The sequence below is a fragment of the Syngnathus acus genome, chromosome 5 (assembly GCF_901709675.1).
Source record: "Syngnathus acus chromosome 5, fSynAcu1.2, whole genome shotgun sequence".
Lineage (NCBI taxonomy): Eukaryota > Metazoa > Chordata > Actinopteri > Syngnathiformes > Syngnathidae > Syngnathus > Syngnathus acus.
The window spans coordinates 1614568-1628239 of record NC_051091.1 but is presented as its reverse complement, the minus strand read 5'-3'; the positions used below and the strand labels follow the sequence as shown (position 1 = coordinate 1628239).

Below are 13672 nucleotides of genomic sequence, written 5' to 3'. Positions count from 1 at the left end.
ACGACGGCAATACCCTAAAAAGACACGTAATACACTTGTATAGACTGCGAGCTATGCAGTACTCAATTGTGAATGCCATGCACAAATGCCATGTGCAGTTAGTAAGCTAGCTAGTATGCTTGCTTACTTCCCAAATATGAATCTTCCTTTCAGCAGTGACACGGCCACTTTAGAGTGCCTCGTTGTTGAATGAGAGTGCTCGCACGTTACACGGAGAAAGGGGGACTCGTGAGAAGGTGTGGATTTGATTTGATCTCTTTAGTCAGACTTGACAGCCAATGAGTGGACCAGGGCTTCCGGCTGGTGTGGCTGCTTTTAGAGCACCTTGGTGTCAGCCGTGATTGCACGTCTTCCACCTTCAGCCAAGTGTGTGATGTTTTTATTAGTTTTTCATTTGAACATTTGCTGCTTTGTTGTGATAAACATTGTTTTTCCTTTAAGCCAACTAAAAGTAATGGTAAGTCATGTTTTAGCATAACACTCGAGTGTTGATCTCGGAGCAGTGTCGCCATGGCAACCTCCTCCTTCCCCTAACCCTTCTTCATCTCGGCGCTGATGCATTTATGACGGGCCGCCATCTCTGTGCACTGTACGCCTGGGCGCGCTTGCCCTCAATCAGCCAAGCTCCTCCGCATTGCTCACCTCGCGTCTTTCGTGACCGTGACAGAGACGATGACACCCTTCGCTCCCTTGGGGTGGGCGGGGGCCAAGTGAGGGACGATTCACGCCGCTGCGACGAGTGCTGAGTCGGCAAAAAAACAAACGCCACATCTAATGAAACCAAGTGAAGAGGCGCAAGTCTGATGATCCCTGTGGCCGGGATGAGGATGCGCACGCCATATATATATACACATATAAATATATATTTTAGGTTTAACACAAAAATGTCCAACTTTTCTCACCAAAAGCCACATTCAGAAAAATAAAGGACCACTTTGAAATCTCCAAGAATGTTTTTCACGCATGAAATGAGTCACCACTGCAAATGGCCCACGGGCCGTAGTTTGGACACCAGTGATCTAACAGCGTCACTTCTTCACAGCATGTTAAGAGTGACATAGTATGAAGGAGCTGGCTGATGATCCTCCAGGGGAAAAGACAACCATGACACATGAACATTCGCCATGCAAGCCACAGAGAGGACGCCGCCTCCACCGAATACAGGAAACGCAACAAACACTGCATACAGGGGTCGCAGCTTGCATCTTTAGGATTCCGGGTCCTACGGTGTTGTCATACTGTAAGCCTGCGCCTCCATTAAAAAAAAAAAAGAAAAAGAAATTGCATTACACAACCTACACATGATTAGAAGGTGTTTTAAGAAGTTTTCAATCTAGTCTACGTTTTTGTAACCAAATAGGCAGATACACCAGCGGCAGCAGGAGAAGCCCTTCCGCGGCTACCAAATTCCCAAACGTATATTCTTTCTCACAGAGTCAAATCTTGTGAGACATTTTTGGTTTTCACTGACTTTTTCTTGAATGTCTTTCAGTGATGACACCACAGAAGTCTACAGTGCAAAGTCTGCTTTGCTTTAATCTTTATGGGAAGAGACTCACCTCCCCGGCAGTGTGTAAAGGATGAGTACAGTTCAAAATATGTATCTCTAATGTAATGCTTATCTATTTATTTGTGCATGTAGAGGTGTACTTAATGGAGTGTCTTCTTTAAGTATGGGAAAGTGCTTCAATTTTTTATTTCCCCCTCAGAGAGTTTGAATGCTCTGACGCTGACCTCAAGGAAGCGGCTGTCCTGTTTGTCCACAAAATAACATTCCCAGAAAGACAGGAAGACGTTTCCCCGTGCTTGTCAGCGGAAAACGACTGTCTATAAATAAACAGGTAATTCGTACGACAAGCGAACGCACAGCACAACATCGACACATTAGCGTGAAGATTGAGAGCAGATTCATTTAACACGCTGCAGAGAATCAGAGAGGATAAGCAGTGCATGTGTAAGTGTGTGCACATGTGTGTGTGTTGAGTGTATGTGTCAGTGAAAGGACTGGGCACTACTCCATGTTTCCCATTGTGCCATCAGCAAAGGAGGATGATGACAATAACCCCTGACAGATTTGAATGCCTCCAGCCAAGGACTGACCCCCTCAAGTTTTAAAAGTATATATACCAAAATTGAAGATTTGTAGGATCTCCTGAGCGATTTTCCTTTCCTGAAAAGGATTGGCAATGATAAACTTAAGCCTGTTTAATATTTACCATCGCAAATTCGAATTGGTGGTCGTCACTGACTGAGCTATGGACTTTTCCAATGAGACTTTGGATAATTCCACTGACATTTTGCTAGTTGAGGATACTATTGCGAATCCAGCCATTCATTTTACAAACAGTTTATCCTGTTTCGGGGGAATAAACAAAAACGTTTGCTTACACAACAAACTTTCTTTTAGTAATGGGTCTGCATCCACCTGGCCTTAAAGCTTTTAGCCTTTCTAACTTTAACTGAACTAAAAGAATATCTCTTAAAAATAGACTCTGGCCTTCACTTTGTATGTACGTGTTGCAAAGTAAAAAAAAAAAAACAGACTGCACTTGACTATTCACTCGATTTGTTACCATGGCTGCGGACAGTTTTCAGTTTTGGATGAGTGTGCTGCAGTGACGTGCGGTGAGGTTCATGACTGGGGAGGGACTGACGTTGTAGCCTCCCTTGCCTCCTCTGACCGCATATCCCTGCCGCATACGTACTCCCTGAGTCGCAATGACCCTTCGTTAACACCGCTAGGTTTAGAGTCCAATATTAACGTGTGTAGTGCAATGTGCTGTTGCATGAGCAAGGCTAACCCTCATAGAAGACTGAGCCTCGATTAAGGTCCTTCCGCTCTGGACCACCACACCCTGCGTGTATTGTTCCTAGAGTCGGAACTCAGGGGGGCCGCATACGTACCCCCTGAGCCGCATTGACCTTTCGTTAACACCGCTAGGTTTCCAGGTCAAGCCACTCAGGGCAGAAGAGCTGGGGATCAATCCTCCCCAATCAGAGTGAGAACCAGCCGCGGTGAACCGCTGCCTTTCTCCTCTGATCGGGGTTCAAGAGCACTGGAGCCAGCCCTGACTAAGCAGTGCCTCCCCAGTGCTCTCCTCCCGGTTGTACCTACAAAAAAAGGCTTCTTTCTTCTTGAGCAATCTTCTTTGTCCCATGTCAACGCACGACCTAAGGAGATGCTGGATCCATTCCTCCAACTTTGCTGTGCTTCCTCCATCGCGAGGCTCCAGGGAAGTCAAAGTACCTAGAGGGAACTCACCTGTATTGCAATACCTGTGGAGGGAATGGCTGAAAAAGAAACCCTACTCTACATCGCCTAGGTCCCGGTGCATCCTCGGCCTAGTCACCTAAGCTGGACTAGGGGACGTGAATATTAGGGGGAAGAATTTGGAACCTCTTCCAGGTCACCATTTAGAGTCCAATATTAACGTGTGTGGTGCAATGTGCTGTTGCATGAGCGAGGCTAACCCTCATAGAAGACTGAGCGTCGATTAAGGTCCTTCCGCTCTGGACCACCACACCCTGCGTGCATTGTTCCTAGAGTCGGAACTCAGGGGGGCCGCATACGTACCCCCTGAGCCGCATTGACCTTTCGTTAACACCGCTAGGTTTCCAGGTCAAGCCACTCAGGGCAGAAGAGCTGGGGATCAATCCTCCCCAATCAGAGTGAGAACCAGCCGCGGTGAACCGCTGCCTTTCTCCTCTGATCGGGGTTCAAGAGCACTGGAGCCAGCCCTGACTAAGCAGTGCCTCCCCAGTGCTCTCCTCCCGGTTGTACCTACAAAAAAAGGCTTCTTTCTTCTTGAGCAATCTTCTTTGTCCCATGTCAATGCACGACCTAAGGAGATGCTGGATCCATTCCTCCAACTTTGCTGTGCTTCCTCCATCGCGAGGCTCCAGGGAAGTCAAAGTACCTAGAGGGAACTCACCTGTATTGCAATACCTGTGGAGGGAATGGCTGAAAAAGAAACCCTACTCTACATCGCCTAGGTCCCGGTGCATCCTCGGCCTAGTCACCTAAGCTGGACTAGGGGACGTGAATATTAGGGGGAAGAATTTGGAACCTCTTCCAGGTCACCATTTAGAGTCCAATATTAACGTGTGTGGTGCAATGTGCTGTTGCATGAGCGAGGCTAACCCTCATAGAAGACTGAGCGTCGATTAAGGTCCTTCCGCTCTGGACCACCACACCCTGCGTGCATTGTTCCTAGAGTCGGAACTCAGGGGGGCCGCATACGTACCCCCTGAGCCGCATTGACCTTTCGTTAACACCGCTAGGTTTCCAGGTCAAGCCACTCAGGGCAGAAGAGCTGGGGATCAATCCTCCCCAATCAGAGTGAGAACCAGCCGCGGTGAACCGCTGCCTTTCTCCTCTGATCGGGGTTCAAGAGCACTGGAGCCAGCCCTGACTAAGCAGTGCCTCCCCAGTGCTCTCCTCCCGGTGGTACCTACAAAAAAAGGCTTCTTTCTTCTTGAGCAATCTTCTTTGTCCCATGTCAACGCACGACCTAAGGAGATGCTGGATCCATTCCTCCAACTTTGCTGTGCTTCCTCCATCGCGAGGCTCCAAGGAAGTCAAAGTACCTAGAGGGAACTCACCTGTATTGCAATACCTGTGGAGGGAATGGCTGAAAAAGAAACCCTACTCTACATCGCCTAGGTCCCGGTGCGTCCTCGGCCTAGTCACCTAAGCTGGACTAGGGGACGTGAATATTAGGGGGAAGAATTTGGAACCTGTTCCAGGTCACCATTTAGAGTCCAATATTAACGTGTGTGGTGCAATGTGCTGTTGCATGAGCGAGGCTAACCCTCATAGAAGACTGAGCCTCGATTAAGGTCCTTCCGCTCTGGACCACCACACCCTGCGTGCATTGTTCCTAGAGTCGGAACTCAGGGGGGCCGCATACGTACCCCCTGAGTCGCATTGACCCTTCGTTAACACCGCTAGGTATCCAGGTCAAGCCACTCAGGGCAGAAGAGCTGGGGATCAATCCTCCCCAATCAGAGTGAGAACCAGCCGCGGTGAACCGCTGCCTTTCTCCTCTGATCGGGGTTCAAGAGCACTGGAGCCAGCCCTGACTAAGCAGTGCCTCCCCAGTGCTCTCCTCCCGGTTGTACCTACAAAAAAAAAGCTTCTTTCTTCTTGAGCAATCTTCAAAGTACCTAGAGGGAACTCACCTGTATTGCAATACCTGTGGAGGGAATGGCTGAAAAAGAAACCCTACTCTTCATCGCCTAGGTCCCGGTGCATCCTCGGCCTAGTCACCTAAGCTGGACTAGGGGACGTGAATATTAGGGGGAAGAATTTGGAACCTGTTCCAGGTCACCATTTAGAATCCAATATTAACGTGTGTGGTGCAATGTGCTGTTGCATGAGCGAGGCTAACCCTCATAGAAGACTGAGCCTCGATTAAGGTCCTTCCGCTCTGGACCACCACACCCTGCGTGCATTGTTCCTAGAGTCGGAACTCAGGGGGGCCGCATACGTACCCCCTGAGTCGCATTGACCTTTCGTTAACACCGCTAGGTATCCAGGTCAAGCCACTCAGGGCAGAAGAGCTGGGGATCAATCCTCCCCAATCAGAGTGAGAACTAGCCGCGGTGAACCGCTGCCTTTCTCTTCTGATCGGGGTTCAAGAGCACTGGAGCCAGCCTTGACTAAGCAGTGCCTCCCCAGTGCTCTCCTCCCGGTTGTACCTAGAAAAAAAGGCTTCTTTCTTCTTGAGCAATCTTCTTTGTCCCATGTCAACGCACGACCTAAGGAGATGCTGGATCCATTCCTCCAACTTTGCTGTGCTTCCTCCATCGCGAGGCTCCAGGGAAGTCAAAGTACCTAGAGGGAACTCACCTGTATTGCAATACCTGTGGAGGGAATGGCTGAAAAAGAAACCCTACTCTAAATCGCCTAGGTCCCGGTGCGTCCTCGGCCTAGTCACCTAAGCTGGACTAGGGGACGTGAATATTAGGGGGAACAATTTGGAACCTGTTTCAGGTCACCATTTAGAGTCCAATATTAACGTGTGTGGTGCAATGTGCTGTTGCATGAGCGAGGCTAACCCTCATAGAAGACTGAGCCTCGATTAAGGTCCTTCCACTCTGGACCACCACACCCTGCGTGCATTGTTCCTAGAGTCGGAACTCAGGGGGGCCGCATACGTACCCCCTGAGTCGCATTGACCCTTCGTTAACACCGCTAGGTATCCAGGTCAAGCCACTCAGGGCAGAAGAGCTGGGGATCAATCCTCCCCAATCAGAGTGAGAACCAGCCGCGGTGAACCGCTGCCTTTCTCCTCCGATCGGGGTTCAAGAGCACTGGAGCCAGCCCTGACTAAGCAGTGCCTCCCCAGTGCTCTCCTCCCGGTTGTACCTAGAAAAAAAGGCTTCTTTCTTCTTGAGCAATCTTCTTTGTCCCATGTCAACGCACGACCTAAGGAGATGCTGGATCCATTCCTCCAACTTTGCTGTGCTTCCTCCATCGCGAGGCTCCAGGGAAGTCAAAGTACCTAGAGGGAACTCACCTGTATTGCAATACCTGTGGAGGGAATGGCTGAAAAAGAAACCCTACTCTAAATCGCCTAGGTCCCGGTGCGTCCTCGGCCTAGTCACCTAAGCTGGACTAGGGGACGTGAATATTAGGGGGAACAATTTGGAACCTGTTTCAGGTCACCATTTAGAGTCCAATATTAACGTGTGTGGTGCAATGTGCTGTTGCATGAGCGAGGCTAACCCTCATAGAAGACTGAGCCTCGATTAAGGTCCTTCCACTCTGGACCACCACACCCTGCGTGCATTGTTCCTAGAGTCGGAACTCAGGGGGGCCGCATACGTACCCCCTGAGTCGCATTGACCCTTCGTTAACACCGCTAGGTATCCAGGTCAAGCCACTCAGGGCAGAAGAGCTGGGGATCAATCCTCCCCAATCAGAGTGAGAACCAGCAGCGGTGAACCGCTGCCTTTCTCCTCCGATCGGGGTCCAAGAGCACTGGAGCCCCTGAGCACTTACACCCTGTGTCAGCTTGACCCTTCGTTAACACCGCTAGGTATCCAGGTCAAGCCACTCAAGGCAGAAGAGCTCAGGATCAACCACCCTGATCAGAGTGAGAACCATCCTACAAAAGCATGCTCCTATCTTCTTAAGCAATCTCCTTCGTCCCATTACAACGCACGACCTAAGGAGATGCTGGATTTAATTCCTTCCACTTCCCTGTGCTTCATACACCGCAAGGCCCCAGGGAAGGCCAACCTGTTGTTGTTGTTGTTGCCAGAGGGTCACTATTTCAGATAGTTCCTACACTCACGGTTCCCATTCATTCAGGTTCCTGGTGGCTCTCTCTTGTGGATCTCTTGTGTACTACCTCTCATTCTCCGGCAGTTACTGCAGGTAATTTGGATATACTTTCGAGCGGCCATGAGCGTGGCTTTATTGGATTTCAGATTATTAGTCAAAACCTATTTTAATATTCTCAACCCTGAGTCATGTGTCTTCAAATATGGCTGCATCCTTTGTCCCTGCTGAGTACAAAAGTTGCTTAACCATTTCATACCATTCACTATCTTACTATTTTACTTTTTATCCCCTACACTTCTGATCTCATTGATTTGTATGTTCAGCTGTCAATTTTATTTTGTCAATTACTGTTTATTGGTATCGTATTTCTATTTTAATTCAAACATCTAACTATCACATTTTATTATTGGAAGTTAGTTTTGACATTTGACATGGGGATCGCAGTAGCAGGTGATCCCATTGGCTGTGATCTCTTAGGATCACTGCAATCTCCACAGCATCTGTTATTGGTATCCGCTCTTACCTGAAGGTCCTTATTTTGGGTGTCCCTTACACTCACGGTACCATTTTTCCAAAATGGCCGCCACGCCGTCCGGTCACCCCCTGGTGGCTATCCCTAGCATTGCGTCTGATTGAATTTAGGTTGGTAGTGTTTAGATTTTTTTAGGTAGTTTTTTTTTTTTAAATTCTGCTTCTTTTTTAAAAAAATAAAAAAATAGGATTAGGGTTAACCAAAATTAAATTCAAATCGGTCATCCCTTATTTAGAATATTATTGTAATAATTGCACATTCACAATATAAGAATACAAGTGACGTGCGGTGAGGTTCATGACTGGGGAGTCAACCCCCCCGGGTAAATTTTTCCGGCAACTAACCGTGTCACAAACATGTTGGGGAACGCTGCTCTAGTGTGGCTTATTCATTATTTAATTTGAACTATTTTAATTAAAATCTCATATCGGTAGTCTTCACACATAAAAACACTCAATTAAACACATGGAATCCAAAACTTGTTTTCGATCGTGCGTCCCACTCCGTTCCGAAGTCCCGCTGTCCGAATCAAACCTTTTAACTACGGAGTTGCTCTTCCTTTACTCAAGACCTCCTGCTTCGACCGAAAATCCATAGTTGAAAATCGTTTGGGGGGGAACCCGAATGTAAAAAATGGACGACTGCTCCTCAGTTCCTCACCGTAAATTTGAACTGGAGATCTCTTATTCTACAGGTTCGCATGAAGCATCCCGGGATCACTAGCGCCCCCTGCCACAAGGCTGGAGAACCCTCTTTCATGGCCTCCGTAAAGTCTCTTGTCTTTTCTTTTTAAATAGCTTGTGACTTTTTTATGTGTGCAAAGTGACACGTTACATTTATGTTACAACTTTTTCATTGAAAAATGATCACTTATTTTTCATCACCCACCCCAAAAGTAAGAGTGTGTAAGTTTGCAAGTTTCCCTCAGTAAATGATAGCTTTTTAAAATTACTCTTTTAATTTAGCTTTGACTTGAGCAAAAACCAACTTGGGTCTTTTTCTGAAAACAAAAAAAGAAATTAAAACTTTTGTCGTTGTATTCCTGTAAAATTGTGACAACTCTCTTGAAATTACAATCTTGGGAGAAAAAAAAACACACACCAAAAGAAAACACAGCTGTCATGTTGCCATTGTTGGTGGCGCGTTGTGGCTTTTTGCTAAATGCTCTTCCACATGAACGGGAATCAAATAAAACACACGCTCAAGTCGTAGGACAAAGAAAGAGTGCTGACTTTGAAGAAAAGACAGCAGCGCTAAGCAGATTGGCGCACGGCACGATAACGACCGGTGCGCTTCCATTAATTGCTAAATGAATTTTTCACTTGTTGACTGACAGGAGGGAAGAAAAGAAAACGTCTGCACAGGAGATAAGCTCAAACGTGAACAATAATTGAGGCTTCTAAGGTCGAGAGAAAAAACATATTTCTTACTTTGGCTTCTTTTTGCCGCAATCATCACTTAAACTGCTCGTGGTGCACCTTGGTTTATCTTGTATTTCATTTATTTCCTCAGGAAGAATGCAATGAGAAAAAGGTCTTACTTTTTTCAAGGATAAAAGAACATTAATCTTCCAAGAATACACAGAAATTTATAGATGTCAAAATTCCTTCACGTGAAATATGAGATTTTTCAGATCCTTCAACCTAAAGCTGATTTTTTTTTTTCTACAAAAGCAATGTGCAAAAACATTCCCCACATTGTCTTTTTTTTTTTGTGATGATATTTTTATACAGTATATACTGTATAGTGTGAACATGCGGCCTTTGGGAGCAGGAACACTCTCCATAAGTAGTGACACAAATTGGCAAGTGCTTTTCCTTGGCACTCGGGAACAGATGCAGCATATGTCCGATGTGATGATAAAACATGCAAGTGCTTTCATCAGAGGTGAGGCCACATGAAAAATAGAGAAGCTTTTTCCACTTTTTTAACTCCTCGTCCAAAAATAAAAATACCCCCAAAAAAGGGCGTGCTTTCAACAATGTCATACTTATGAATGAAATACAGTGACATCCACCACACGGAATTTGTCTGCCTATACGTTAATCAAATACAGCAAAATTGCATTACACCACTTGTGCCATTATTTGAAAGTGCATTTCACTTCTAAAAACATAATAATAATTATGTAGGATTGCGACATCAGTCTTGTAAAGTGTTCTAATTTTCAGTCTTGAATAAAAATCAAGGGACTTTAAAGTCAACCTTGAGGGATGCCACAACTAATTTCTTGTAAAATTTGCTTTTTTTTTTCTAAAGGAGAGACAAATGAATTTTTGTAGTATCACAACATTATTCTTGCAAAACTGCAAACAATTTCTTGAAAAATGACAATTTTTCATCTCATAGGTCAGAAGTGAAAAAGTGTTAATTGTAAATTTGGCATCTTACACAAAGACCCAAATGTGACTGTGAGCTCTAGTTCCTCCATCTTCTGCCTCACTAAGTGCAGTGTGCGTCCTACCAACCGCAAAGCACTCTTGTGGCCCCCTGGTGGGCCACCCACCAGCACGGGACACTGTGTGGACACCGGCTGTGAGTCTCCTTCCTCACGTGTTAAATATTCATTTGCCAGCATCTGCAACCAAACGCAGACTGCAGACTTTTCCTAAAGTCACAAGGACCAGCCAAAAATGATGATAGTTTAAAATATACACAACGTGTTGTGGTTTTAGAGAAGAAGCTTTCTCGTAATGTACAGTATTTATCATCAGTTCACCCGCAATCTCATTAAAAAAAAACCCCATCAAAGTCAGGCCCTTTTGTGATTTTCTAGATTTCTGGATTCTAGGGTTATCAGCACACTTCTCCCTTCTGCAGTCTGTCACCCTTTCATTGGAAGAAAAGCGCCACATTGAATATTCATAAAGAGTTTTTTTTCCTTACGTCTCGTGACAGACGCTGCATAAAATGTGCATGAATGTGTGAGAACGTGTGGGTGGTGCTTAGTGACCGTCACGTGACAAAGTCCTTGCGCTTCAAAATGACAGATGTCGTGCAGGGAGTACTCGACCCCTCCCTACATAAGGCCACTCTCAATTATCACTGTACGCTTGCTTTTTCATCAAATTGTTTTATGTTTATGGCCTCAAAGTAGTTTGCATACAATTCTTTATTGTATTGATGACTTTACCATTGCGTTTAGGTAATTAATCACCTGCAAGTGAGTCAGGCCATTATGATTCTCTGGCTCCCCCTGTCGATATATATTATTACACGGTACAGAAGGACTGGCTCAAATCATTTTTATTTGTATAGTGCTTTCACAAGAATTTATACACGTGACAAGTGTTTGCATTCTTCTCATAGGCAGGGTGGGTTGAATATTTTCCCAGAATGCACTTGGTAGGATTAAGAATAGGATTATATTCTGTGTGCATGTGTCATAAATGATGCCTTTACAGTGCTAATAGTGCTCAGTTGTGATTGAGACAGAAGGGTGTGTATTTAACTGTGTTTATTTTATTTTACAGGATGCATAACGATGAGAGCTCTCTTATATTCCAGAAGTGTCAAGACGTGCAGCCAAAAGCAGCCAGACACATCATTCAGCAGGTAAAGGTAATGATGTGTCTTTGTTCCTTTAACAAATCTGTACCAAAACTGATTGTCATTTTCCCAATTCAGTTTATTCGGAAAAAAAAAAAAAAGTTAGCCATCAATTTGGTGTGTGTGAGATATGGGGCAATCCAACAATATGCTTTCAAGAGGTGAGTTTGACACAGCTGTAAATGCTCTATCTTGGTACTGTACACCGCTGCAAACTACAACAAATTATAACAATTACGCATTATTTGTGTAAAAGCAGTTGTTCATCTGCATATTTATTTTAGGATAGGTCTCGTTTTGGTTGGCATTGGTATCAAAATGTAGAAGTTGCAATACGTCAGGTCAGAGAAGATGAAAAGGGCAAGACATGGGTTTTAAATGCTTGCTTTAATTCACAAAGCAGAGAAATGTAAAAAAGAAAAAAACCAAATCTAAAAATGTCCCAAGTCAAACTCAAGATTCAAATGGGTGTGTCTGTAGAATGAAGAGAACACAAGTACAACAAAGATCTCTTCTATTGAAGTTGAGTGTCTGGTATTAGGTAGGAATAAATACAAGACAGACAACATATGGTTGAAACTGAATGAAAATGTCATCGATCTCCAGTGCCTCCTTGTGGCGCCAACGATAGCTTCACAATAGCTGCAAACATCAATGACACTAGTCTTATCTGTCCGGTCTCATCATGCCCGGCCTGACAGGCATCATCATGGGTCGAGGGTGACGCATCATGTGAGGTGGTCCCGGCATCATCTGCATGGGCGCTCCCATCGGTGGCCGCATTCCTGCTCGTGAACATGTCGGGAGGTGTGAGTATGTTCAAATATCTTTCCAAACTTTAACAAAAGGTATAAATGTCGTACCGGGTCCGCCAGGCATCATTCCATGAGGCGGGGGTCCCATCATGGGCATCATGGGAGGACCGGCCATGGGCGGCGTGGGCAGCATGCCTGGACGTGGAGGAGCACCTGTGTCAAACCCAGATATTTTAATTAGACTTGAATCTTGTCTTGTCCATGACAGGGTCACTGTCCTCACATTCTACACTGTAGTATCCGAGTGTTACATGGTTCATTTCTTGCTGACTTACCAGGAGGGGGGGCACCTGCAAATGGCGTGGGGGGAATTTTTCCTTGTTGAAAAGCAGCCGCTGTTGAAAAGTGGGTGGAAAAAAAATATATATATCCAGGAGATTAGCATTTATTTGTTACAAATGACCTTCTGCCACAAACGAACGCCAGTTTGCTTACTGGTTTTATCAATGAGGCTCTGGGCCTGCTCTTCCATCCATTTCTGGTAGTAGTCCTTCACATTTTCTTTGTGTTTTCTCCCACTGCAGTGTGTCTTCCTTACAGATGGCTGAAGAACCAAAGCAGAGAAGATGAATTTAACCAATGCAAATGTCTTCATTTAGTCGTGAAATCATGATGCTGTGCTTACCGAATCGTGCGTAAGGTAGGTGTCGCAGTAGTCACAGTAAAACCTGTGGATGAGATTACAAAGACAAATAATTTATTAAATTGCATTTGTATTCACCAGAAAATGGGTGTATATTTGCAAAGCAATTGATCAGCGTACGGTCCTGGCTAACTATAGAGCTAATGATACTACAACTACTCCCTATCAGCTTTAAAACGTGCTCACAATATGATGCGAACAATTACGGGCAAATTAATAATGATTAAATGATAACTATAATTAACAAAATAGTCCTTAAAAATCCCTTCGCAACGAGTTTCGTTCCAGAAAATAGACGGAGCCGGAACAAAGCTCGCTCTGCTTCAGTATAAAAACGGTCAACTCATTCTGTTGTGTTCGAACATTTACCTCCAATTCTAACATATATTAACGTTTGTTTCATTGTTTGAACGCTTGGGAGCGATTATTCAAGCGCCACAAAGAATATAACGACTTACTTCGGCATGTTTGAATAGAGACAGCATCCGAATCAGCCACTGTGGTGTTCTCGATTAAGGTTCCGACCAGAAATGCGTTCTATCCACAATCTGTTCCGGCAAGAAAGCGTTGGTATGCAATACGTAGATGTAACCCAAAGGTTCCAAACACCTGCGAAAAATAGTACATTTTATTTTATTTACATACAGACATGATAGTGCCTTATTTGGGCAAATAGGCGGCATTTTGTAGGTATTCCCAAGGCAGTTAGCGCTGTACCAAGATCCAAAATTATGGAAATTAGGCGTGGTTGCTGGAGAAAGACACACACACTAAATAAGACATATGGGGATTAAACATAGTTGTAATGCTCCAATATTGACATAGACCGCATGTATTTGTTT

The 13672-nt window shown here is 45.0% G+C and overlaps 1 protein-coding gene across 1 annotated transcript; it reads right to left on the bottom strand.

The window, feature by feature from the left end:
• Positions 1-11616: 11616 nt before the first annotated feature.
• Positions 11617-13430, bottom strand: snrpc (small nuclear ribonucleoprotein polypeptide C). Its single transcript, XM_037252110.1, has 6 exons — positions 13289-13430; positions 12813-12855; positions 12623-12731; positions 12463-12522; positions 12236-12340; positions 11617-12157 (listed from the first exon to the last, which is right to left on the bottom strand). Exons 1-6 carry the CDS (start codon positions 13294-13296, stop codon positions 12039-12041), a joined length of 444 nt encoding a protein of 147 aa, XP_037108005.1. The 5' UTR covers positions 13297-13430; the 3' UTR covers positions 11617-12038.
• Positions 13431-13672: the final 242 nt, after the last annotated feature.

What these genes read in the sequence shown, in the direction of transcription:
- snrpc (XM_037252110.1), bottom strand. An exon ending in CCTACCTTACGCACGATTCG is followed by an intron (nt 12,732 to 12,812) that starts GTAAGCACAGCA and finishes TTGGTTCTTCAG; the next exon opens with CCATCTGTAAGGAAGACACA. An exon ending in AATGATGCCTGGCGGACCCG is followed by an intron (nt 12,158 to 12,235) that starts GTACGACATTTA and finishes GTTCACGAGCAG; the next exon opens with GAATGCGGCCACCGATGGGA.